At 37.2% G+C, this 25,426-nt stretch overlaps 2 protein-coding genes across 3 annotated transcripts in view; one reads left to right on the top strand and one right to left on the bottom strand.

Annotated features, from left to right (window-relative positions):
* Positions 1–25,426, top strand: part of LOC117352133 — a 1,164,809-nt gene that overhangs the window by 88,332 nt on the left and 1,051,051 nt on the right. The window lies entirely within an intron of this gene.
* Positions 1–25,426, bottom strand: part of MUC5AC (mucin 5AC, oligomeric mucus/gel-forming) — a 136,361-nt gene that overhangs the window by 32,811 nt on the left and 78,124 nt on the right. For both annotated transcript variants that reach the window (XM_033928249.1, XM_033928250.1), the window contains 6 exons: positions 24,761–24,963; positions 20,916–21,090; positions 19,028–19,278; positions 16,221–16,404; positions 14,017–14,212; positions 10,165–10,343 (listed from right to left, as the gene is read on the bottom strand). In XM_033928249.1, the coding sequence (XP_033784140.1) occupies positions 10,165–10,343; positions 14,017–14,212; positions 16,221–16,404; positions 19,028–19,278; positions 20,916–21,090; positions 24,761–24,963 (1,188 nt within the window). The remainder of the gene's footprint in view (positions 1–10,164; positions 10,344–14,016; positions 14,213–16,220; positions 16,405–19,027; positions 19,279–20,915; positions 21,091–24,760; positions 24,964–25,426) is intronic.

Raw genomic sequence — 25,426 nt, 5'->3', positions numbered from 1 at the left:
ATTAAGGGCACTGTTAACAACTTGTACTACCATTAAGAGGTGTAATCTTACTGCGATCCCCCAGTTATTAGTAGGTCTCGTTAAATAAAATTGGACATTCAGGTAAAATAACATGTCTTAATGGTAGCCTACATTGATAACTTTCTTTTTTTTTTTTTTTTTTCCATTATATTTTTATTTTCAAATTTCATAAAAAGTGTACAGAATAATAAAATACATTTGATATATGCATAGTATCACTTTTATATCTATCACATTGTATGTCTGAATTTGATTTTCCCCTTCACCCTCCCCCCACCCCTTCACCACTTTAATATAATATTTTCAAATTTTATAAAAATATATAACATAATAGAATACAATTAATACTTATTCATTAACATATTTATATCTAAAACAATATATTCTAGATAAATTTTATTCATTTTCCCTCCCCCCACCCTTCTATTATCCCTTAATCATTTGTTACATTTTGTATCATATATTATAATATATTATATATAAATTGTTTTCATTACCCCCCCTATATGTGTGTCATAAGAAAATCTCTAAAAGAAGAAAGGAAGAAAAAGTATTCTATTATTTAATCATTACAGAATTTTGTCAATGGCCCCCATATTTTTATAAATTTATTATATGTTCCCTTTTGTATTGATATTGATCTTTCCATTTTAAAAACATGGCATATTGTATTCCACCAAAATGTGTAGTTTAGGTTGTTATAGTTTTTCCAATTGTTAGTTATATGTTGAATGGCAACCCCTGTCATAATTAATAAAAGTTTATTATTTTCTGGTGAAATTTGACTTTTTTTTCTCATCATTGTTCCAAATAAAATTGTATCATATGATATTGCAATATGATTTTCCATTAATTTATTAATTTGTGGCCAAATTGAATTCCAAAATATTTTAATATAAGGACAGTAGTATAATAAATGATCTAATGTCCCTGGTTCTAGATTACAGTGCCAGCATCTATTAGACTTAGAACTGTCTAGTTTTTGTAAACGAGTAGGGGTCCAAAAAGCTCTATGTAATAAAAAGAACCATGTTTGTCTCATAGATGCTGACATTGTACATCCCATTCTCCAAGACCAAATCAGTGGCCATTGAGATGCATTAATTTGATGTCCAATCTCAATGCTCCAAATGTCTCTTAGACCATTTTTTGGTTTTTTATTCAAATATCCAGATATTAATTTATACCACAATGCGGCTTGATGTCCCAGGAAGTCTGCTTTAAAGCATAAGAATTTTAAACTATATTGATTGTTTAATGATTTCCATTCAGGGAACCCAACCTGAATGGCCTGCTTCAATTGCAACCATTTAAAACTTTGTGTTTTATTAAGACCAAATCTATGTTGCAATTGTGAAAAATCCAGCAGTTTACCTTCTGAAATAATATCATCTAGAGATCTAATTCCTGCAATAATCCAGTTCTTCCAAAGGATTTGGGCTCCGCCTATTTTGATCTTGGAGTTTATCCATATGGATTGATTAGTTGATTTATATATTGGGATGGGTGTTAATTTATCTATAAATCTCAATGTTTTCCAAGTATCCATTATTATTTTATTTTCTCTGTATATTTTAGGTATATTAATACTTGGAAGATGAACTAAATTTAGGGGAAACATAAGGCGCCATTCCAAATATAACCAATCTGGTGCATTCTCTATAAGTTCTGGGAGGATCCAATACATACCCTGACGTAGAATATAGGCTTGATGGTACCTATAGAAATTTGGAAAATTTACCCCTCCCTCCTTAATTGATTTTTGTAAGGTTACTAAAGCTATTCTAGATGTTTTACCAAGCCAAAGAAATTTTGTTAAAATACTATTAAGTTTTTTATAAAAGGACCCCTGAAAATAAATAGGTATCATACTCATTTGGTAGCAAACCACAGGCAAGATCATCATTTTAATAGTTTGAACTCTCCCCCACCAAGATATATGTAGTGGATTCCATTGTTCACATAACTCCGTTACTTTTTTTAATACATATTTTTCATTTTCTTTTACAGTATCTTCAATTGTTTTTTTAACTTGAATGCCTAGATATTTAAATCCTTCTTCTTTCCATATGAATGGAAAAGTATCAAATAATCCTTTTACACAGTGAACATTCAAGGGTATAATTTCAGATTTATTCCAATTAATTTTATAACCTGAAAATTTGCCAAACTTATCAATTAATTTCAATAAAGAAGATAAGGTAGATTCTGGATTTCTCAAATAAAGCAAAATATCGTCAGCATAAGCCGAAATTTTATATTCCATATCTGAATATAGAATTCCTTGTATCTCCCTCGTTTGTTGTATTGCTAACAGTAAGGGTTCTAATACAATATCAAATAACAAAGGAGATAAAGGACAACCTTGTCTAACTCCCCTCTGCAATTGAAAACCATCCGATATCTTATTATTAATATTTAATCTTGCAATCGGGAAGCTATACAATGTTTTTACCATTTGTATAAATCCAGAACCTATACCAAACCATTCTAAAGCCTGATACATAAAATTCCATTCTACCCTATCAAATGCTTTCTCGGCATCTAATGAAACTGTGAATGCCGGTTCATCCATTTTTTTTGACAAGTTTAGCATGTGAAATAATAATCTAGAGTTATTGGAGGAATGTCTTTTAGCAATGAAACCCGTTTGATGCATATCTATAATATGTGGGAGAGCTTTGGCCAATCTCAAAGCCAAAATTTTCGCCAATAGTTTATTATCAACGTTTATCAAAGATATAGGCCTATAGTTCGAAACCAATGTAGGATCTTTATTTGGCTTAGGCAAAACAATTATTATTGATTCAGCCATAGTACCTTTTATATTACCTTTTATAAGTTGTGTCTGATATAATTTTAATAAATGTGGGGAGAGGATATTTTGAAATGTTTTATAAAATTCTACTGTGTAACCATCACCACCTGGAGCGGATCCAACTCTAAGAGATCTCAATGCTGTTTCTAATTCTTTTAATGATATAGGCTCTTCTAAACTTCGTTTTATATGATCAGGAATCTTAGGTCCATTTATTAGATCTAAAAATTTTTTTCCATCTTTTTGTTTCTCCAAATAAGGTTCAGAAGAATATAGATCCTTATAAAAATTTAAAAATTGTTTTAATATTATATTTGTTTGATTTGTTATTATGCCATTATCATCTTTAATTCCATTAATATTAGTTCTCCTTTTTTTTGCCTTAAGATAATTTGCTAATAATTTTCCCGCCTTATTAGAATTTCCATAATACATTGTTTGCTTGGAAAACAAATCTTTTCTTATCATTTTTGAAGTTAATTCGTTGTATTTACCTTTTACTTTCAAAAGAGCTTGCAAAACTTCATATTCCCATTTGCTTATCAATTTAGCTTCTAATATTTTTATTTCTTTTTCTAATTCTATATGTTGTTTTTTAATTTGTTTCCTAATAAAAGCTGAATATGATATGATATTACCCCTGATAGTTGCTTTAAATGCATCCCATACATTTTCTATAGATGTATCTTCCACTAAATTTATTTGAAAGAATTCATTAATTTGTGTTTTAAGATTTTCCAAAAATTTGTCATCTACAAGCAATGCATTATCAAATCTCCAAAGAGGTCTATTATTTTCTAATTGATCTAATTGTAATTCTATCCATATTCCTGCATGATCCGAAATGATAATAGGATCAATGGAGGCTTTACTCACTTGTTGCACTTTATTTGTTGAAACGAAAATATAATCTATTCTTGAAAATGATTTATGAACCTGTGAACAAAATGAATACTCCTGATCATTAAAATGAAGAATACGCCATATATCTTTCAAATCACATGATCGAACTAAATTATCTAAACCTAAAGATTTAATATTTTTACCTGGTTTTTTATCCAATAATGGATCCATTACAGCATTAAAATCTCCAGCCACCACTAAATTAGAGGCAGCCAGTGGTAATAACATATTTTGTAGCTTTTTGAAAAATTCTGGTTGATTCGAATTAGGGGCATATATATTAAATAACGTCAGGGTATCATTTCCCATACCTATATCAATGTGTATCCATCTTCCATGTGGATCTGTATTTTTTACTTTTATATTGGCCATACATTTTTTGTTTATAAGGATTGCAACCCCTGCTTTTTTACCCACTGCTGGAGCAAAAAAACACTCTTTTATCCATCCACCTGATAATTTTTGTGATTCCTTCATATTAAGATGGGTCTCTTGCAGACAGTAAATATCTGCATTTTGTTTTTTTAAATATGTTAATATTTTTTCCCTTTTAATTACATGATTCAGGCCATTGACATTAATGGAATATATTTTAATAGACATTATATATTTTAATACCTTTCATTATCTTATTCTTCCTCTCCTCTTTCATATTTAATAACCAAAAAATTTTCCTCATGACACACATATTAAACCCTAATGAATCTCCCTTAATTATTCTATTGAATATTCTTCTTATCCCTCCCTTTCCCACCCAATTCATTGGCTGCTTAAGGATGCACATTGGAAATATAATCCTAACATTCTCCCCATTCCAGGCAATCAATATTCAATTGTTTAACAAATTTCCCTTCTATATATCTATATTGATCTTTTATATTCATTTAATCATTTTCCATAACATTTTATTAATGTATCAATTTTTTATTTAACAATGTGTTAATTTGTATTTCCTTAGTATTTTGATTTCAATATATAATTATTTTAAACTTGTATGCAGTGTATTATTTAATAATTTTCATATATTCTGTTCTTTCTTTCATATAATTATTATTGTCTTTTCTTTGTATTGTTTTCCTCCATTTCTTCAATATTTCGATATGTTGTATTTCCTAATTTTTCATAGAGTCTTCAAAACCTTTTTAATATATTTTGTTAATATATCATAGGTTCTGGTTTAGATAGAAACTCTTTTAGTTTTTCGGGATCCTCAAAATATAACGACTTGTCTCCAGATGACACTCTCATTTTCGCTGGATAGTATAGTCCATATTTAAATCCTTTTTCTTTGAGTAGTGGTCTCATATCTAGTAGTCTTTTCCTTTTAGATGCTGTGTTTTTGGCGAAATCTGGTAAAAACCATAATCTTGATCCTTTATAGTTTAAGTTTTTATCTTTTTTTGCAGCATTTAGTATCTCTAGTGCTTGCTGATATCTCAACATTTTGAAAATGATTGGTCTTGGTCTGTTTTTATTTTCTGAATTTTTTATTGGGATTCTATGTGCCCTTTCGATTTCGATTGTTTGTTTCAAGTCTAATTGTAGAATTTTTGGAATTAAATTTTCAAGGAAAAGGATAGTATTTTTCCCCTCTAGATTTTCTTGTATTCCAAAGAGTTTGATGTTCTTTCTTCTTCCTCTATTCTCGTAATCCTCCAGTTGATCTTTTAATTTGTTTAATTCCAGGTTGTCGTTTTTACATCTTTTTGATTCACATTCTATAATTTCCATTTTTGATTCTAATTCAGTTGTTCTTTTGTCGTTAACTTCCATTTGTCTATGTATATTTAAAATTTCTTCTTTCATATCAGACATATTAGTAATAGTTTCTTTCAACATTTGTTTGATTTGTTTTAATTCTTCCATGACTTCAGCTTTGCTTAATGTGTCTGATTCTTCAATAGGAAGTGGTATCTTGCTAGGTGTTATTTGTTCTTGTTTCTGTCTTTTTGCAGATGTACCTGTCTCATTTTTGTTTTGTCTAGTACTTGCCATTTTATTGTTCACTTTTCCTTAGTTATTATTATTTCTTGTATTTAAATCTTTTATATTTGATATTTTTAGGTTTTTTTTTTTTTTTTTTTTTAATCTCTTTTCTTCCAAGATTTTGTTATATCTTTGAAATAGAAAGTTTTCTTTGTAAGTTCTTTTCTTTTTCCTTTACCTATGTTTTCCTCACTTTCAGTTTTTCAATGTTGTAGGGGAACTTTTTTTTTTTTCTCTCCTCTTACAAGCCCAATCGCAGCTCTGATTAAGGAGAGCAACCCTTTATTAGAGTTATTTTTCAATTTTGATCAGCTTTAAGCAATTTTCTTCTGTTTTTTCTCAGCGTCTCTCAATTCCTCAATATCTTGCTGTTTCAGTTTTTTAGAGGTCCGTTGAATATTTTTTTTTCCCGTGTCTCCTCTCTCACAAGCCCAATCGCAGCTTTGCAAGAGGAAATTGATATTGAATTCAGTATTTGTTTTTTATAAGTAAGCTGACTTTTATTTGTCTTCAGTGCTAAGGCACACAATTTTTAAGAGAAATGTAAGTCCTTCTCTCTCTCAATTTTTTTTTTTTTTAATCCCCTTTTTTGTCAAAGAAAAAAAAATTGGTCAGAACACAAATTCCTTTTTTCAATCAATACTGATCTTTCATTTGTAATTTGCTGGTTTCAACACTGCATTCAATTTCAATGAAACTGCCAAAATCACAACTGGTTTTCTGTATTCCCGTTTATTGTCAGCACTTATCCCATTTCAACTGCCGCATTCTTTTTCTCAGTTTTCAAATCAGCAAATGATATAATCACACTTTCTTAAAATTTTTATGACCTTCAGTATCATCAGTTTGTTTTTGCTGACATTTCTTTTCCCTTTTTATAAGTTATCTTGCTTACTGCTGCGCCTATTTAGCGCCAAGGGAAGACAATAAAAGTATCAATTAATCTCTCAGGCTCCGACTCAGCGCTTCAAACCGCCGCAACTCAGGGATCTAGTTAACAACGGTTTCACAATGGAATCCGTCCCTTTTTCAATATTAATCAGTTACTAATTTTTTACAGCTCTTCTCACTTTCATGTCATATCACCACACAGAAAGACCGGTAAAAATTAGTAGCCTTACTTTTCTCCTTCGCTTCAGATCTTTTCTGCGTTTTTTTTTTGTCAGGAAATGTTTTCAAATTATCTTTTGTTTATATTAAAGATATTATCTTTAGTAATTGATTTATGTTATAACAGTTTTCGCCGATCTTATCACTTCCCTTGTTCACTTACTTCAGGATTTATCCCCCTCAGCGGGCACAAGTTTTTGTTCAAACCGTCAGCTTCCTGTCACCAGTGCCTCTCCGCTCTAGTCCCCCGATGTCTTCGCTTCAGCACTAAAACTTTTAAGTTTCAGAGGAGGACTTTATCCAATCTGCCAACTCTTCTCTCTTTTATTTCTTCTTTCTTTAATCCAACGTCTCGCCGTCTCACCGATGAGGGAGAAAAAACCGGCAAATCTCTCTTTGGTTTCTCTTGCTCAGTTCTTGTCTTCGTTTCTTCAGGAAAATGTTATATATAGATTTTCAATAGTTTCTGCTTCAATTGTGAGTATTTTCAATTGAAATAATTAATATTGGGATATTTTTATTTTATGTCAGTTGCCCTTTTGGAGAGGAGCGTCGAGATCACACTTCCATTCTGTGCTCGCGTTAAGCCACGCCCCTCTACATTGATAACTTTCGAAGCGAAGGGACATCTCCAGATGCCCAAAATGGAGGTCCATGTACTTGAAACATCCAAATTTTGATTTTGTAAAGGCAGATAGGGGGCATCCAATACTGATTGGAAGGAGGTCAGCAGGAATTTGAAGTGTATAAAGTCAGAATGAGTGCGGAATTTAAGCCAGAGACGTTCAGCAGATTGGACACAGGAACGTAAGAAATGGATTGTAGTTTCAAGTTTAGTATGCCTTGATATACCGCTTATATATAACAACATCAGAGGAAATCCTGTGGTTCAAAAAGTGCTATAAACTATATACGAAAGAAGAAAAGTAGAATAATGAAGATGAAAAAAACAATAATAAAGATAAAAAGATAAAACTTAGTGAGGAGGGGGGTGTAAGCCTATGACGTGTGAAGTTTTTCACAATAAAAACTCCATATTCTGAGGATTGTTAACCCCTTTAGAACAATTTATAAGAAATAACACCTTACAAGTGTATTTCATGTAGTGATTCTTTGACACACAGTTGATCTACTGCTTTACATATCAGAGTGGTTTACATCTTTACAGTGTTAACAAATTAATTTAAAAGTCGGGGGAATGGGCAAATGGTAACTATTAAGACTAAAATTGAAACAAAGGGAGAAAGGGTGAGGATACAATATTAAAAATAAAAGGAAAAAGGTATAGGAGAAAATATCGGGGAAGTTGGATTGTCTGGAACAAGCCTCTTCGCTTTTTAAATTTGTTATTAACAATCGTAAATCTCATAAGGGCCTTTGTAGGAGTCAGCCAGAATGTGAGATGGGAGGGGCGAGGATATTTAGGACAGAGGAGAAAGTTGTATTATAGGATTAGACAGCGTCATTGACAGACTTATATAGCATAGTGTTCAAGAGGAGGGGTGTTATAGTGGCAGAAAGAGCGCAAGGGTTAATAGCTTGATGGTTTCTAAACGCCTTGATGGAGACTGGCCATGTGAGAGGGGAGGGGGATGAGTTGTTAAGGTTATGGTCAGTTGGAGGAGAGGACAAGATCTGGTGTGTAGGGGGTGGTAGAGCACAGCTGAAGGTTGAATGAGGATATTAAAACTATGAACCTAGCGGGTTAATTAGTCACCAAGGCTCTATAACAGCTTCAGGTACTATAAACTTTCTTAGCAAAGCAGGAAGCAAATCTGAGGAGCAGTGGCATACCAAGGGTGGTGGGGGGGGGGGGGGGGGGGAGGGGGAGGTGTTCCACCCCAGATGCATGGAGCTCAGGGGTTCTGCAGTGCAGTCTGTGGTCCTCTTATGCTTGGCCATCAGCTTCGCTGGCCCCTGCCCCCTCTAACATCAAATTACTGTTCCAGGGCAGGGGACCAGCAGAGCTATGGCTACATGTAGGAGTACCGCGACTTGGAGGAGTGCTCTTCTGGACCCATGAGGTATGTCATTGCTGAGGAGTAACAAGAGCTGGTAGGGTATTCCAAAGTTGAGGGGCTACGACTGAGAAAATGTCATGCCTTTTGGTTCCTATTATATGAAGGGAGGGGACTGTCAGTAATTTACGATTAGATGATCTGCGGGATGGGTCATATGGGATAAGATATTTATCAATAAATTGGGGCAGTTTAGAATGAATTGTTTTAAATGTTATGAGAGAGTATTCAAGCCCCCAAGTTGTATCGCTGAGGTCCTGGAAAGACATGAGAAATGTGGGAGCTTGTGGAGATTTTAAAATAGATTGATTGCTGTTTTTCCGGAACAATAACTGGGCTGGCCAATCAACAAAAGAAGCGACTGCTGGGAACCTGTCGCTCACTGTTTTCCGACTGCGTCTCCTGCTCTCTGCCTGAATTTTCCTGCTCTCCTGCCCTGACTCTCCTCTCGCCGCCCTGCTCTCTCCCCGAATCTCTCCTGCCACCACAAATCTCCTCCTCTCACCGCCCCGACTCTCCTGTCCTTCCCCGCACTGCGAGCCTGTGGTTTTAACCCGTGGGTTTAAAGCGGGTTAAAACCACAGGCTCACGAAGAAAAAGAGACGTACATAATTTTTTTGAAAAGGTTGCTGCTCTGTAAGCATGCGCAGACCATCTATAGATGGTCTGCTCATGCGTCGGGAGCGCTATTCAGCGATCCCTGCAGTCGGTTGGGGGCATGATTCCGATCATCCTCATTTGCGTGAGGACGCGTCATGAATCGGCACCCTGGACCCGGATCGGATCTGGATTGGATCGGTAGGTCCTTTTAGTGAATCTAGCCCTATATCTCCTTGCAATTTACATGTAGTACAGATGTACCTGTGTAACTACGGGATTTCTAAATTCAGGTTTTACACATAGGAGGGTGGTTTTAAAAGTTTGGTAAAAATGCAAATTAAACAACATAGCCTCCATCAAGGGCTATACATATAGTCCAGCGAGTTTCCGATTTTTTTGTAAGCTATTTTTCCTACAATAAAAAACTGGAAACTCGGTGGACTAAATGTATAGCCCTTGATGGAGGCTATGTTGTTTAACTTACATTTTTACCAAGCTTTCCAAAACACCCTCGTAGATTCAAGGTACATGGATGTACCGGTATTTGCACAAGTACATCTCAAATACAACTTCTAAAATAAGAGCCTTAGTTATTGCCTAACCCAGAGGCCACAGGCAAAGCACAAGCAATAATAAATAATGCCTTAAAAATGAATAATTTAATCCTATCATGTCTACCAACTCAAATTGTTTCTCATTAATACTTACGACATTTGCCATTGGTCTTGTTTCTCCAGTTGATACAGACACCATGTGTGATACAGTGGGAAGCATACAACTCTATACTGGAGCACGGTATGGACTCATTGCGCATGTGGCATGAATCAAACACACAGCCTTCAAAGTAATGTTCTGGAGGTACCAACTTATGGCAATCTGCAAAAATACTTCAAATGCAAATTAAAAGAAGGTTGAACACACATTCAGATTATGAACACAAAATTCAGCTTCAAAGCTTGTAACTGTTCAATAATAATAATAATAACTTTATTCTTCTATACCGCCATAGTCGTGAGACTTCTAGGCGGTTCACACCGAAGAGAGCTGGACAATCAGCGAAGTTACAATGTGTTGAGATCCGGGATACAGTATACAAACACTTACAAAAGCATATAGAATCTTACAAAAAAGTCTGGGATATAGCGTGTAGGGTCTTACAAAGAGCATATAGGGCTAGTGAGTTTTTTTGGTCTTTTGGAATGGGTGTGATTAGTATGTGTCCCATTTCTTCGTGGAATGTTCCTTCAGCGAGAGTGGTTGCTATCCAGTTAAAAAGCTCCTTTTTAAAATCTAGTGTAGCTGCTGTCATGATCTTGGAAGGGCATACATCCAGAAGGCAGTTTGATTTGGTATATTTGTTGTATAGTGTTAGGAATTGGTGCCAGTTAGGAGGTTCAAAATGTTTCCAGAGCATGTCTACTCTTGTTTCTTTTTCGTGGGGTTCTGATTGGAAATTGAAGTTGGGTGAGGGTGAAGGTATTGTCGTTTTTACATCTAAGATTTTGTTTTTAAAAAACGTGGCAAGAGTTTCTGTTGAGGGTGTACATTCATTATTCTGTAGCATGATTTGGGTGGTGTCTGTTAGTCTGTTTACCAACTTGAATAATTCTTTGCTGTTTGTTTTGGGTGTCCCTATTTTTTGTGCGTAATAAGCAATGAGCATTTCAGCTTGGGGTACAGTCGTATGTTAATACCAAATTTAAAGAACATCCCAACATGATGTTGTGTTGCAGAAAATATTACAAATCAAGTTACGCTTAAGTCTGGATGCACAAAGCTCTGGGCAATCCAGCAATGAAAGCCAGGATGGGAGTGATTTCCATTTCCTGGGCTATGCACAGCACAATAGCATGCAAATCATATGCATGCTAATTGTGCTGAATAGCCCGGTAAAAGAGGGGAGGAACTATGCCTGGTGCCTGCTCAAAAGAGCAAAGCAGTAGGCGCAGCTCCCACCCCTTCCCCCATCCCTCCTGTCACAACTGCTCCAAAGCTTCAATCAGATGAGCAGGCAGGGGAGAGCAGGGAGCAGGATTGTTCTTTGTTTTCATGTCAACATAAGAACATAAGAACATAAGAAGTTGCCTCCGCTGAGGCAGACCATAGGTCCATCCTGCTCAGCGGTCCGCACCCGCGGCGGCCCATCAGGCCCATTGCCTGAGCAATGGTCTATACCTATCTATACCCCCCAATCCCTTTCTCTTCTAGGAATCTATCCAAACCTTCTTTGAAGCCATTTAATGTTTTCTTGTCTACAACAGCCTCTGGAAGCGCGTTCCATGTATCCACCACCCTCTGAGTGAAAAAGAACTTCCTAGCGTTTGTTCTAAACCTGTCCCCTTTCAATTTCTCCGAGTGCCCCCTTGTACTTGTGGCGCCCCTTAATTTGAAAAATCTGCCCCTGTCTATTTTTTCTATGCCCTTCAGGATCTTGAAAAAATAGACAGGGGCAGATTTTTCAAATTAAGGGGCGCCACAAGTACAAGGGGGCACTCGGAGAAATTGAAAGGGGACAGGTTTAGAACAAACGCTAGGAAGTACTGTACTGTACTGAGCAGGGCTGTCTGCTCTGCTTCAGCCTTTTTTTTTTTAACCTGCTGTTATGCATGTGTTATGTGAATGTGTGTCTTGCATCTATGTTTGGAGAAGGACATATACTCATATAACACATGCACAAAAGCTGCAACAACTACCGGCAGCTCAATATCTGCCATAAAAAAATTCCCTGGGAAGAGGTGGGCATTCCCTTCTTTTCCCTTTTGAGCAATATAAGGAGTGCTTATTTAAATACTAATGAACTCCTTAGAATGCATTTGAATAGGGTTCTGGGTGGTTGCTTCGACTATCGGAAGGAGCCGTAGAGAACCCTTTTGAGTATAGGAAGTGGAGCTTCTGTGCAAGTAAGATTGGTTTTAACCAGTCTTATTAGCATGGAAAGCTAATAGGGGCCTTAGTGTTAATAAAATGCATTACTAAGTTAGTGTATGTTAAATGCTATTAACGCTCATTATTTTAACCCAGGTTCCATTTTAGCTAGTTAACCTATTTACTAATAATGTCCATTAACAATTCTTTAGCACACATAAATAACTCCAACCCCAAATGATTTAGTCCTTCTCAAGAGTGTAGCCATGTGTGGGCCTGGGTGAGCTAAGGTCCATCCATTAGTGATTTCTATTCCGCCAATACCTTGCAGCTCTAGGCGGAATTCAAAAGAAGATAACTGGACATTTTCAGGAAAATTACAGATTAGGGTGCTAATTACACGGTTGAGACTTAGCTGGGAAATTTACAAGATTGGGAGTAATCAAGGAGATAGCAGGGTTTTAATTTCCTTTCGGAATGTTTTGTAGGCAGTCGTCAGCATGTTGGAGAGGTGATGATCTAGTTTCATTGCTTGCATTGCTAGTAGATTGTCGTATATCTTCTTGTGCTGTGTGCTTTGTCGTATATCTTCTTGTGCTTTGTGCTTTGTCGTATATCTTCTTGTGCTTTGATTGGGAGTGGGTAAATAGGGTCTGAGTTCTGCTTGGTTGATTTGTTCCAGTTTAGGCGATTGATTAGGTAGGTGGGGGCAGTGCCATTCATTACTTTGAATAATAGACAGTAAAATTTGAATAGTATTCGCGCTTGTGTAGGAAGCCAGTGTGAGTGTAGGTATGCGGTGGTGATGTCATATTTGCTTAGTGAGTAGAACAGTCTGAGGCTCAGACATGCCCAAATGCTGCAGGACATCATACACCAGGAGAAAAATGTACAGAATTTTCCCCCTTCCCTCTCCCCATCTTTGATTCTTCCTAGTGCCACACTTCCTAGTGTGAATCCCAGCACAGAAGCCTAGGGAGCCTCGTACTCATCCCCTCTGCAAAGCTCTGATGGTCCCAGTCCTGCTCTCTGACATGTACTTCCTGCTGCAGGGAGGGATTGGACATGGAACAAGCATAGCCTTGCAGAGCATATGAGCATGAGGTTCTGTGGGCTGCTGTGCTAGGATTCACCATTGGCATTTTGCAGTGCTATGGACATGAGAAAAGTAAGAGGAGGGAGAGTGAAGAAATGGGGTGGAAAGATAAAAGAGGGAGAGAGATGGAAAAACAATTGAAAGCAGGAACGGGGAAAGATGAGATGAGAAGAGAAGAAGAACTGAAAGACTGGTGAGGAGGGAAGAGTGGAAAGAAGGAATATGGGAAAGAGTGGTATGGAGGCGCAAAGGACAAACAGCAAGGTGTAGAGAAAGAAGGGAATGAGGTGGCAGATAAGAAAATTATAGAAAAGGTAAAGGTAAACTTGAAAGATGGAGAAGAGTGAGTGGAGCAGAAGAATAAGTGCAAGAAAGAAGGAGCAAGGGTGTGTGTGTGAGAGAGCAGAAAAGGAGTGAAAGGAGAATATAGCAGGATATTTTGAGTTAGAGAGATGGAGAGCAGGAGAAGAGAGACAATTGTATGCCCTCCCACTTTGAGCTCAGAGCCACCCACAATTGGATGTCTAGCTTCGCCACTGGCCCACGTATAATAAAAAAAAAGATTTAATGAAACACATAAATTAAGGGAGACGTCTTACTCGCTCATAATAATCTCACAGACTGGTGGAGTTAGACAAGGAGTTGGTGGTGATGTGGGTTTTACAGGTGGTTGAACACTGCAGTATGGCTTTTCCCTGACATTAATCATCCATTTGGGAGCCATGTCGGAGCAGTTGGCAACAATTGTGCCATCTGGCAAGCGGCAATCATCCTTTCTGTTATTTGTACATGTACCTAGAGGAAAGGGAAAGAACAATACATTGCAAGTTACACAGTTGTGAACTCAAGTTCATTTTGCCCTAATTCATGGAAGGCCTCAAAAAGAGTTAGAGTTGATATTCAAAACTGACTTTAAACAGCTTAGGGGAATCTAGATAAGACCTGCCTGAAAATATAGGCAGAGAGACCCCTGAAATCTGGGGGAGAATCCGGACTAAGACCTGCATATATTGTAGGCAGAAGACACCCCCATGAGACCCCCAAAAGTTATACTTCTAAGAGAGACATTGTACTTATGAATTCATGCTTCTGCTTGTCAGCAAGAGACAGTCCTAGTAACTGGAGAGGTCTGCCGACTGTGGCATCACTGATGGACTCAAGCACTAGTACAAGATAGAATGTACCAACAAAGAACAAACAGGACTATGATTTGGCTCGGGCAAGGAGGGGTGTTCTGCTCTCAGAAATTATTGCTTAGTATTAGGAATGCAGTGTCGGGGAATTAGAAAAGGTCAGTTTTGGCACCATATGACATCACGTTGCAGTATGATTCCATGATAAGTGTAGAGACCATTCAGCCATTAGAAATAATGCGTGTGACAAACCAATGAGAAGTGAGCAATTAGGAGGTACCCTAGGCTACTGGAAGAAATATATAAGTGGCAAGCCGGATGGCATAAGAGAAGAGTGAGGAGTCGGAGCCAAAAGAACATCAGCTTGCTATTTCGTATGTGTGCTATCCTTTCTAGCTCAATATGCTGTACAATGTTATTTTTATGAGAGCTGCCTTTTGCTAATAAACCTATATATAACAGCAAGAATTTGTTTATGGTAAGATTTTGCAGCGTCTTATCACAGCAAAGAGAAAACAAAAAGAGAGAGGAGAATTTGCCTCGAAAATGGAGCAAAGAACAAATACTAGGAGGCAAGTGAGATGTCGGAAAACAACCAATGGTGACTTTATTGTAAACCATCAAAACACAAGCACAGCTATAAATAAATGTCCGTCAAAGTTCACAGAAGTGCACTTAATGCCCAATCTGTGAATGAAATTCTACGGATGACTCTTCGAAGAGGACTCTAGAATTGTCTCAATTCGGATCCTAGTTTCGGCATCCGTAGATGCGTTCCTCGGGGGATGTGTGAATGCTGCCGTGGACAGGCTAAGCCCAAGTAGTTATCAAAAAGGTAAAACCAGCAAAAGAACGCAGAGTACAAAGCAGAGCGTGCCAAAAACGATTAAGCGGTGCGCATGTCTGCTGTGTGGTTGTTATGGAAAGGAGAGTGACATCTCACTTGCCTCCTCATTTTCAAGTCACACTCGGCACAATCCAAATTGAGAGGTGCCCTATCAATTCTGATAATGTGCACATTTCATGGATTATATTAAAATCTTACTCTGGAAAAAAAGAATTTGAATTTCATTGCAAAACTATCTTGCCTATCTTGTTTCGCATCCTTCAGACTTAGGGAGACTGATGAGTAAGGGCAAAACCTTCAGATCTTAGTCATTAGTGCATGTAGGACATGGGAAGCCCCATTTTGTATAGGACCTGCCTCTAGAAAATGGCTTGTGTTGGAATATACAATGGGTCCGATATTCAGATGGTGGGACTTAGCCGGGCTGAATCAATGCCAGTCCATTTCCAGTGATCAGCAGTGAATATCCAATCTATTTTTGGCTGCTATAAACTTACACCAGCCATGTTGATATTTAGCACTATCCAGCTAAGTTTATAGTGGCCAAAGATAGACCACCTATGTGAGTGGCCTGATTTTGCCACTCGACTTATCTGGCCAGAGGCCCAAATTTCATGGATAGCCAGCAATCCGTTAGCTGTTAACCGCTAAAATTCAGCAGCTATCGTGCACTGAATATTACTGCTTAGGCATCTATGTGCTATTTAGCTGGCCAAGAGCTGTTCCTGGCTAGCTAATATTCGGTGGAATGTGTCTAAAGTAAGGATAGAACCCCTAAGTGCGGTCATGTGACTAGTTCAGAGGTCAAAATTGTGTTACTTACCACATTGGCCTTCGGTGTTATAACCAAACTTGCTGAATGGAAGTTTCACCACAAAGATCATGCCGGTAAAGGAGATAAAAGCCTGGATTTCAGGTATTTCGACAATCATTCTTATACCAGTAGTAGATACGGTGATGCCATTTTTGGTGAAGCCTGGGATAACCCACAGTTTGTTGAATTTAATCTGCATAGACAGAATAAAGAAACCACTCAATAGACTGCAGGTGTTATTTTAAAAGTTTAAGTAGGAACATTGTTCAACATTGGCATAAGATCTGCCATACTGAGTTAGACCGAAGACCCTTCAAGCTCAGCTTCCTGCTTCCTGCCACTGGCAAGTGCTTAGAAACAGGAGACTTCTCTTTATGAAGAAGACGAGTGAAGGAGAGCGTGGCATAGTGGCTGAGGTTGTGGGTTGGAACCCCTGCTGCTCCCTGTGACCCTGGGCAAGTTGCTTAATCCTTCACTGCCCCAGATACATTAGGCAGACAGGGAAAATGCTTGAGCATCTCATTTTTAAGGCGCAAAACAAGAAGACCCAATGTTCCACAGAAGAAGGAGCAATCCAAAAGAGAACAAGCTGAGGAGAATCACAATGTTCAAGTTTCAAGTTTATTTATATTTGATTAATCCTTAATTAAAATTTTTCTAAGCGAGTTACAATATATAAAAGTAACATATATAACAAGATTAAAGCAATTTTATAAGTAATGTGATGTTGTATTGGTAACCAGTGTGCACTTTTTAGCAAAGGAGTGACGTCAAATGTTTTCTTGTTCATTATAATTTTTATGGCAGTGTTTTGTATTAATTGTAAGCATCGGATGTCTTTTTGACAGACACCTTTGAATAAGGAATTACAATAGTCGAGTTTGGAAATTATGAGGGAGTGAATTAAAATGTTAAGAGACTGAGGATCATGAATGTTGGCTAAGGATCTGACCATTCTGAGTTTCCAAAAAACAATTCTTGACAATTGCGCTAATCTGAAGGCGATAGGACACTTTATTGTCAATCATTACACTGAGATCAAAACAAAAGTAACCAAATAGATAAAATATAAAAACCAAAATGAAAATAATAAAGATAAAGATAGGATGGAAATGTGAATGAGAAAAAGTTTATTGTTGTTTTTATTTTGGTTTTTATACTTTATCTATTTGGTTACTTTTGTTTTGATCTTGGTTTTGTCTTTATCTCTAGACTTTAGGACCCTTGAAAAAGGCTTGTCAGCCGAAACACGGCCCGTGTCAGGTCACGGTAGTCTTTTATATGTTTGATGTGGACTAATTTTACCATTGTTCGAAGATATCTTGAAGAAATAAAGGAAAGCCAAGAACATTGTATTTCTCTTCAACTTGTTTTCTTTTGGATTGCACCTAATTTGTAACCCAGTCTGAGCTCCTGTGGGAGGACAAGCTAAATAAATAAGTCATAGTTAATACAGTACTATTTTATAGGCCTGACTTTTTCATGTCATTGGTTTATATAATGTTGTTTTTTTTAAATTTCTTCTTTGTCCTGTTGTGTTTCAATCTACCCTGTATCTAAGTTTTGGAAACATGACTCCACAAAATCAACATGACATCTTGTTCTACATGCATTGTTTCACATGAGAAGTTTGCCTCATACGAAAAGCAAGAACTTGTGACCCATAGATCTTGGAGGGAAACTGCTTTTCAAAAATACCTCTCTTCATCAATTAGGTAGATCGATTTATTTGGTGGCAATTCAATTCCCAGAACTAGGGCTTATCACGAAGTACCCCAAGCTTAGGACTTTTGACTGGCAACTTGTACACATGATTTACACTGTAGATGATAAACCACAAATCCAGAATCTGTCGTAATTTGATAACTGACTTATGAGGGAAGAACTTCCAGTATAGGGAAGAACTTTCTAAGGGAGAAAGAGGTTTCAGAACATGAACTTGGTGGTAGCAGGACCTCATTTTGCAAAATCAGTAGTACCTTCTCACCTGCCTGCATCTGGTTATTTTTTGTGTCTTAAGAATTGTTGTTTTCCTTTTGTGTATGGGGGTTACCATTGGATATGACTCTGTACCTTAGATTTCTCTCAGGGGCAATTTCTCCAAATAGGTTAGTTTTGCATACCATGACAAGAATGAACTTCATTCCTAAGCCAGGATATGCACGTCCACAGGGATGTTTTTATGCTGTCTGTCCTTTAAGGATCTTTTGTTTGAGCCTTCTTTTCTCTCTTCTGTCACCCTGCTTAATTCTTTTATGACCAGGATGCGTATCAAATAAAGCTGAAACTTGAAATTTTTTGGCTGTAAATGTGGTATTTTGGGGGTCCACTGTAGCTAGAGAATGACACGGGGACAAATTTTTCCTCATTCCCGTCCCGTGAGTTATTTTCCTGTTCCTTCCCCCATTCCTGCATGCTCTATCCTCATCTGCACACGCCTCAAACACTTTAAAATCCTAAGTGTTTGAGGCTTGTGCGGTTAAGACAGAGCTTACAGGAATGGGGCAGGGACAGAATCGTGGTGGGGAAATTGAGTTGCTGCAGGGACGGAGACAAATTTGTCCCCATGTCATTCTCTAGCTGTAGATGTTGATAAGTATAGATAATGAATTAAAAATGTAGACAACAGCAAGAATTTGGGTAGTGATTAGTACACATTGCCTGATTTCATGTAGAGTTCTAAATATAAAGTTTAAATTAAGAGAAGGGTACCAGCTCAGTACCAAAAATATCCCTGTGACCTTAAAGTGAATGGTGTTCTACCATTTTAAGACTGTGAACATTTAGCCCCAGAACAGCATAAAATAATCACATACCCTGTTAGTCATCCTTCCTTGATACATTACACGAGTCAGTATTATTTCAGTGGATTTATAGTTAATGATGAGAGACTGAGGGCAGGAAAGACCATCTTTTGCGTCACAGTAGTAATTGTCAATATATACACGGAAGTTGCCATATCTGGCGGTGATCTGTTGCACCAAAATGTAGGTACAGTTGTCAAGGAATGTGTAATAGGTTCCATCAAAGGTGATGTAGTGAGGATCTCCCCAGCCACTGCAGACACCTAATAGGGAGAAGGATGGTGGTTAAGTAAAGTACTGAAAGGCTGATAGACTTTAGGCTAGAGAATGATACGGCGACAAATTTTTTCCTGTCCCCGCGGGAACTCATTTTCCCATCCCGTCCTTGCGAGTTCTTTTCCTGTCTCTACCCCATTCCTGCAAGTCCTGTCCTCATCTACACAACCCTCAAACACTTTAAGATCATAAGTGTTCAAGGCTTGTGCTGTCAAGGCAGAGCTTACAGGAATGGTTTAGGGACAGGGACAGCAATAAAACTCGTGGGAATGGGACGGGAAAAAATTTGTCTCCGTGTCATTCTCTACTTTAGGCTACTGAGAGCAGAAATATTGAAAGCAACTCTAAAAATTTCATTGACTGGAGCACAAGTCTGCTAACTGATCAAAAAAGGAAACTAAAATTTAATACAGTGCGATCTTTAGGTCCTGATCAGTTTATTTTTTTTATTTTATAATCTTTATTCATTTTCTTTTGTTACAACAAGTGTTTCATATAAACTTATTAGAAACTTAAATATACACACTTGATAAACACACCTATCATCATCAAGTTTAACATTTTTTAGAAAATTAATTTTATACAAAATTTATAATATTATGCAGTAAATCTAATTCTATATAATTTCTTTTGAACACAATAATCCCCCCTCCCTCCCTCCCTTTCAATCAATAATATTTAAAAACAACTTTATTTGTAAATTCATTCAATATTGACATAGTGTGTAAAAATCAAAAACGAAATCCCTCCCCATTCCCCTCCAATCAATATTTTTTTTTTTCATGGGAAAAGTTAATCATTCATTACAAAAATCTGTTAATGGTCTCCATATCTTTTGAAATTTATTAATATATCCTTTTTGTGTTGCTATGGTAAGCTCCATTTTATATATATGACAAACAGAATTCCACCAGAAAGTGTAATTTAATCTGTCATGTCTTTTCCAATTAAATGTAATTTGTTGTATTGCTATTCCAGTTAAAATAAACAAAAGTTTATTATTATTTGATGTTATTTGACTTTTTTTTCTCATTGTTGTTCCAAATAATATAGTATCATATGTCAAGGCTACTGGGTTTTCCAACATCCTATTTATTTGAGGCCAAATTGATTTCCAGAATGTTAAGATGAATGGACAGAAGAATAAAAGATGGTCTAATGTCCCAATTTCAATATGACAGTGCCAGCATCTATTAGATTTAGAGCTATCAATTCTATGTAAACGTGTAGGGGTCCATAAAGCTCTATGTAAAAGAAAAAACCAAGTTTGTCTCATAGATGCTGACACCGTACATTTTAACCTCCAAGACCAAAGTCGTGGCCATTGAGATGCACTAATTTGGTGTTTTATCTCAATGCTCCAAATGTCTCTAAGACCATTTTTTGGTTTTTTATTTATATATCCGGATATTATTTTATACCACTGTGCAGCTTCATGTCCTATTGAATTTATCTGGAAACACAAGAATTCCAAGCTATGATAATTAGTAAGATTTTTCCATTCAGGGAACCCTGATCAGTTTAAAAAAAAAAAGGATAAACTATTATTTGAGAACCTAATGCACACACTGACGGTATTCTATGTATTTCCCCTTAGCTAAATTGATTAGATTTGTGCACTTACATTCGCATTCATAATGGAAACAGCATCCATCCTCCCTGTAGACTTTGATTGGTGGGAATTCGCTCTCACAGGTGATTAGCGTTGCAGGGGGGCATTTCACAGGCTCAATTGTAACCACATTGTTTCCCTTACAAGTTGCGACGGTGCAGTTGCCTATATCCCAACTCTCATTTACCTGCAATGCAAAAAGTAAGAATACCTCAATATATTGGCTGGGGAAGTCATATGTCGAAGTGTTTTGTGAAGACTGTAGTTTCAAGTTTATTGAGGCCAAAGCAGTTAAAAGTATACAAAATTTAAAATGTAAATAAATCCGGGGAAATTAAAATACAAATGACAAGATACTACTGACGAGACATGGTACAAAAGGGAACTGGGTGGGATTACATTACTTAAAATAAAAAGAAAGGAGACACCTGGAACACGCTTCCAAAGGAGGTAATAGGACAGAGTACAATACTGGGTTTCAAAAAGGGACTGGATGACTTCCTGGAAACAAAGGGGATTGCAGGGTATAGATAGAAGGTTACTCTACAGGAAAAATAAAAAGAGTTTTAGGGTAGGAGCACTATCAGGTCCTGGACCTGAGGGGCCGCCGCGTGAGCGGACTGCCGGGCACGATGGACCTCCGGTCTGACCCGACAGAGGCAAGTCTTATGTTCTTATGAATGGCAAGGCAGAAAGGGAGAAGGCCTTTGTCTGAGTCTCATGTGCATTTAACCCTAAGTCTAAATCTCGTAGGCATCTTTAAAGAGAAAGGTTTTGAGGCTGGATTTGAAGTTATTGGAGTTAGTTTGCTGTCTTAGGGCGTTCCATAATGTGGGTGTTGTATCATAGAATAGTTGTCGAGCAGAAGGGACTTAGAAGATGTTGTAGGGAAGAACTTCTAATGTACGTCCTTAAACCGAGGCAGAGAGAGGTTCTGTGACATGAATTAGGGAAGTAAGTGACTGTCATTTGCTTAAGTGAGCCGGAGTGTGCAAACTTTCCACTTGCAGACCCATGCCCTAAAAATAGAATTAGTATGCAAAAACTCCCTCATTCCTTAACTGGTTGCCTAAAATTAGGTACCAATTGCACATAAGTGCTAGTCATAAGAACATAAGAACTGCCATCTCCGGATCAGACCTTCAGTCCATCAAGTCCGGCGATCTGCACACGCGGAGGCCCAGCCAGGTGTACACCTGGCGTAATTTTAGTCGCCCATATCCCTCTATGCCTCTCGTAAGGAGATGTGCATCTAGTTTGCTTTTAGATCCTAGAATGGTGGATTCCACAATAACCTCCTCTGGGAGAGCATTCCAGGTGTCCACCACTCGTTGTGTGAAGCAGAACTTCCTGATATTTGTCCTGGACTTGTCCCCCCTTAGCTTCAGTCCATATCCTCTTGTCCGTGTCACATTGGACATTGTAAATAATTTTTTTTCCTGCTCTATTTCAGTATTTTGAAAGTCTCGATCATATCCCCTCGCAGTCTCCTTTTCTCAAGGGAGAACAATCCCAGTCTCTTAAGTCGTTCCTCATATTCCAAGTTCTCCATACCTTTTATTAGCTTTGTTGCTCGTCTCTGCACCCTCTCCAGCAGTTTTATATCCTTCTTTAGGTTGGGAGCCCAATGTTGGACACAGTATTCCAAGTGTGGTCTGACCATTGCCCTATAAATCAGCATTATAACTTTCTCCGATCTACTCGTGATTCCTTTCTTTATCATGCCTAACATTCTATTTGCTTTCTTTGCTGCTGCCACGCATTGTGCCGACAGTTTTAGGGTCCTATCTATCAGTACACCCAGGTCCTTTTCTTGTTCATGCACTCAGCAGTGCTCTCTAACGTAAGCACGCACCTGCCTTAGCGTGCAAATACAAGGGGAAGAACAGGGTCAGGGCATGGGTGTGTTTCACACTTATGCACTTATGCTGCACTTAGGTATGGGATTTGTACCTATTGGATAACATGCCCTTGCCCCCCTTAACTTCCACAGTAGCATCTTGTTGGAAAATTTGAGTCTAGAATTCTGTTGGATTTCTACTTCCTCTATTGGTAATTAATTTTACTTTTTTATTTTTATTATCCAGCTTTGAAAGAGACTGTTTTTCCTGTCAGCAAAGTTCAAAATTGCATAAGTAATGATCTGACCAGATGCACTTTGAATAAACTGAATTTCCGGCCAAGTCACTTCTTTCTTTGAAAAGGTGACCAAATCTAGTTGGTGACCCTTTTGATGCATTTTTACTGGTAAGGGTAAAAAAAAATCCCAACGCAGCTACTATAGAGAAGATATCAACTACTTCTGAATTTTCTATTTGTTCTAAATGTATATTTATATCTCCCAGTAAAAGATTATATGATCCTATCAATGTATTTGTTGCAAAAAATTCATAGAAATCTTCTTTAGTGTTAAATCCATCTCTTAGGGGGAATATAAAATATTGTTGTTGTTAGTGAATCCTCCAAATATGTACTTGAGATCTTGCAGATCAAAATTTCATGATCCTCCGATTCTGAGGATCCTAAAAAGGGTGAAATGACTATTAAAAGTGTTTAAATTTCATACGATTGCATACTTGTATGATATTCAGTTTAGAGCTTGATTGCAATCAGAGATTATATTGCCAGCTTTATATACTTGTTGAAAGTGTTAATATGCACATACTTTTCTACTTTGAAAATCCGACAAAGTTTATGAAGTGAGAAGTACCTGCCTACTATTTTTTACCTGTGAAGTCAGTTATAGAATTATCCCATAGTAGGCAACTCTTTAATGAGATTCATGGCAATACACTAGAGCGGTGGTCTCAAACTCGCCAGGTCCTATTTTGAGGCCCTCGGTGTGTTTATCATAATCACAAAAGTCAAATAAAACATATGTCTCTTTAGCTATAAATGACAATATTATTATTAAGACTTAGCCGAAAGGAAAGATTTATAAACTATAAAGAGTTTACCTCATGCAAAATTGTCATTTCTTTAATAAGAAATTAACTCTTTTTTCTGAGGCCTATTTTTTTCGAGGCCCTACTAATCCAAAATGTGGCCCTGCAAAGGGTTTGAGTTTGAGGCCAATGCACTAGAGAGTGACGTGGAAGGGAGAAAAATTGGAATTTAAGAAGTTAACTCATTTAAATGTCAACCAACATTTGAGCAACCAGACTTCTCGATTTTTAATTTATCTTCTTAACGATGAAATCACAAGACGATGAATAAACCGATATAAGTTATATATATATATATCTAAAAAGCAAAGAAACCAAAACAGCAGTGAGGAAAACCGGCACCAACATATCATCATAGCGTGCTGGTAACAACAAAGTTTATGTGGAGTGGAAGAGTGGCCTAGTGGTTAGGGCTGCAGGTTCAAGCCCAGTGCTGCCCCTTGTCACTTACCACTCCATTGCCCCAGGTACATTAGCCAGGACAGGCAGGGAGAAATACTTGACTACCTGACTCTAAACCACTTAAGCTATAAGCAATCTAATAAATACTAAAATAAATAAATAAAATTGGTTATCTCCTTACTAATATATTTTCTTATTTATTTATTGGGATTTCATCACCATCGTTATAAAGACATTCACCCAAAGCGGAGTATGCTTATAAAATAAAGCAAAACAGAATTGAGCATTATTTTATTGATTCAATTTTCTATGCCATTCTCCCAGGAGAGTTCAGAACATGAGTTTATTCAGGTACTTAAGCATTATTCCCTCTCTCCCGGTGGACTCACAATCTATCTAATGTATCTGGGGCAATGGGGGGGGGGGATTAAGTGACTTGCTCAGGGTCACATGGAGCAACGTAGTTTTGAACCCACAAGCTCAGGGTGCTGAAGCTGTAGCTTATCTTACCTGTTTTGGTGGACAACCTGGTTCAAGGCTTGTTGAGCTGGTGGTTTTTGGAGTTGTTGGTTGGGTTGTTTCAGATGTTGTTGGAGCTGTTGGGTGAGTTGTGGACACACAGGGCCCTGGAAATCTTTCAATGTCACATGCTTTACTACACTTTGCATAGAAAATGCAACCAGATGCATCGGTTGTATTATAGATGGTTTCCCCTTTACCAAATGAAAATCAGAACTAGATTAAGAAGGTGGTGAAATGTGCATCAAATAAAACCAAAAAGCACATATAAAAACACAATGCTTTTGTTGATTATGTATAGTGCTACAGTTACAAAAAACAGGGAGGAATGTATAGTCCAAAAAGTGAAAAATATCACTCTAAAACAAAAGCACCACACAAGCCAAGAAAGCTATCATTACTTAAGCGAAAGAAAAGCCTCAGACAAACGGAGAGGTGGACCCACACTCTTCCACCAAAGCATCATAGGCAAAAAAACTTTTGCACAAGTTTAAAGTTAGCAGGCGGGAGCAAAAAATAGCCGAGAATGATTCATGGTAAAAACCACTGTTTGTGTTCAGTGGTTTTTGCCATTAATCATTCTTGGCAATTTTTTTTTGCTCCCACCTGCTAACTTTAAACTTGTGCAAAAGTTTTTTTGCCTATGATGCTTTGGTG

Source organism: Geotrypetes seraphini, chromosome 19, assembly GCF_902459505.1.
Source record: "Geotrypetes seraphini chromosome 19, aGeoSer1.1, whole genome shotgun sequence".
Taxonomy (NCBI): domain Eukaryota; kingdom Metazoa; phylum Chordata; class Amphibia; order Gymnophiona; family Dermophiidae; genus Geotrypetes; species Geotrypetes seraphini.
This window is presented reverse-complemented; position numbering and strand designations above follow the sequence as displayed.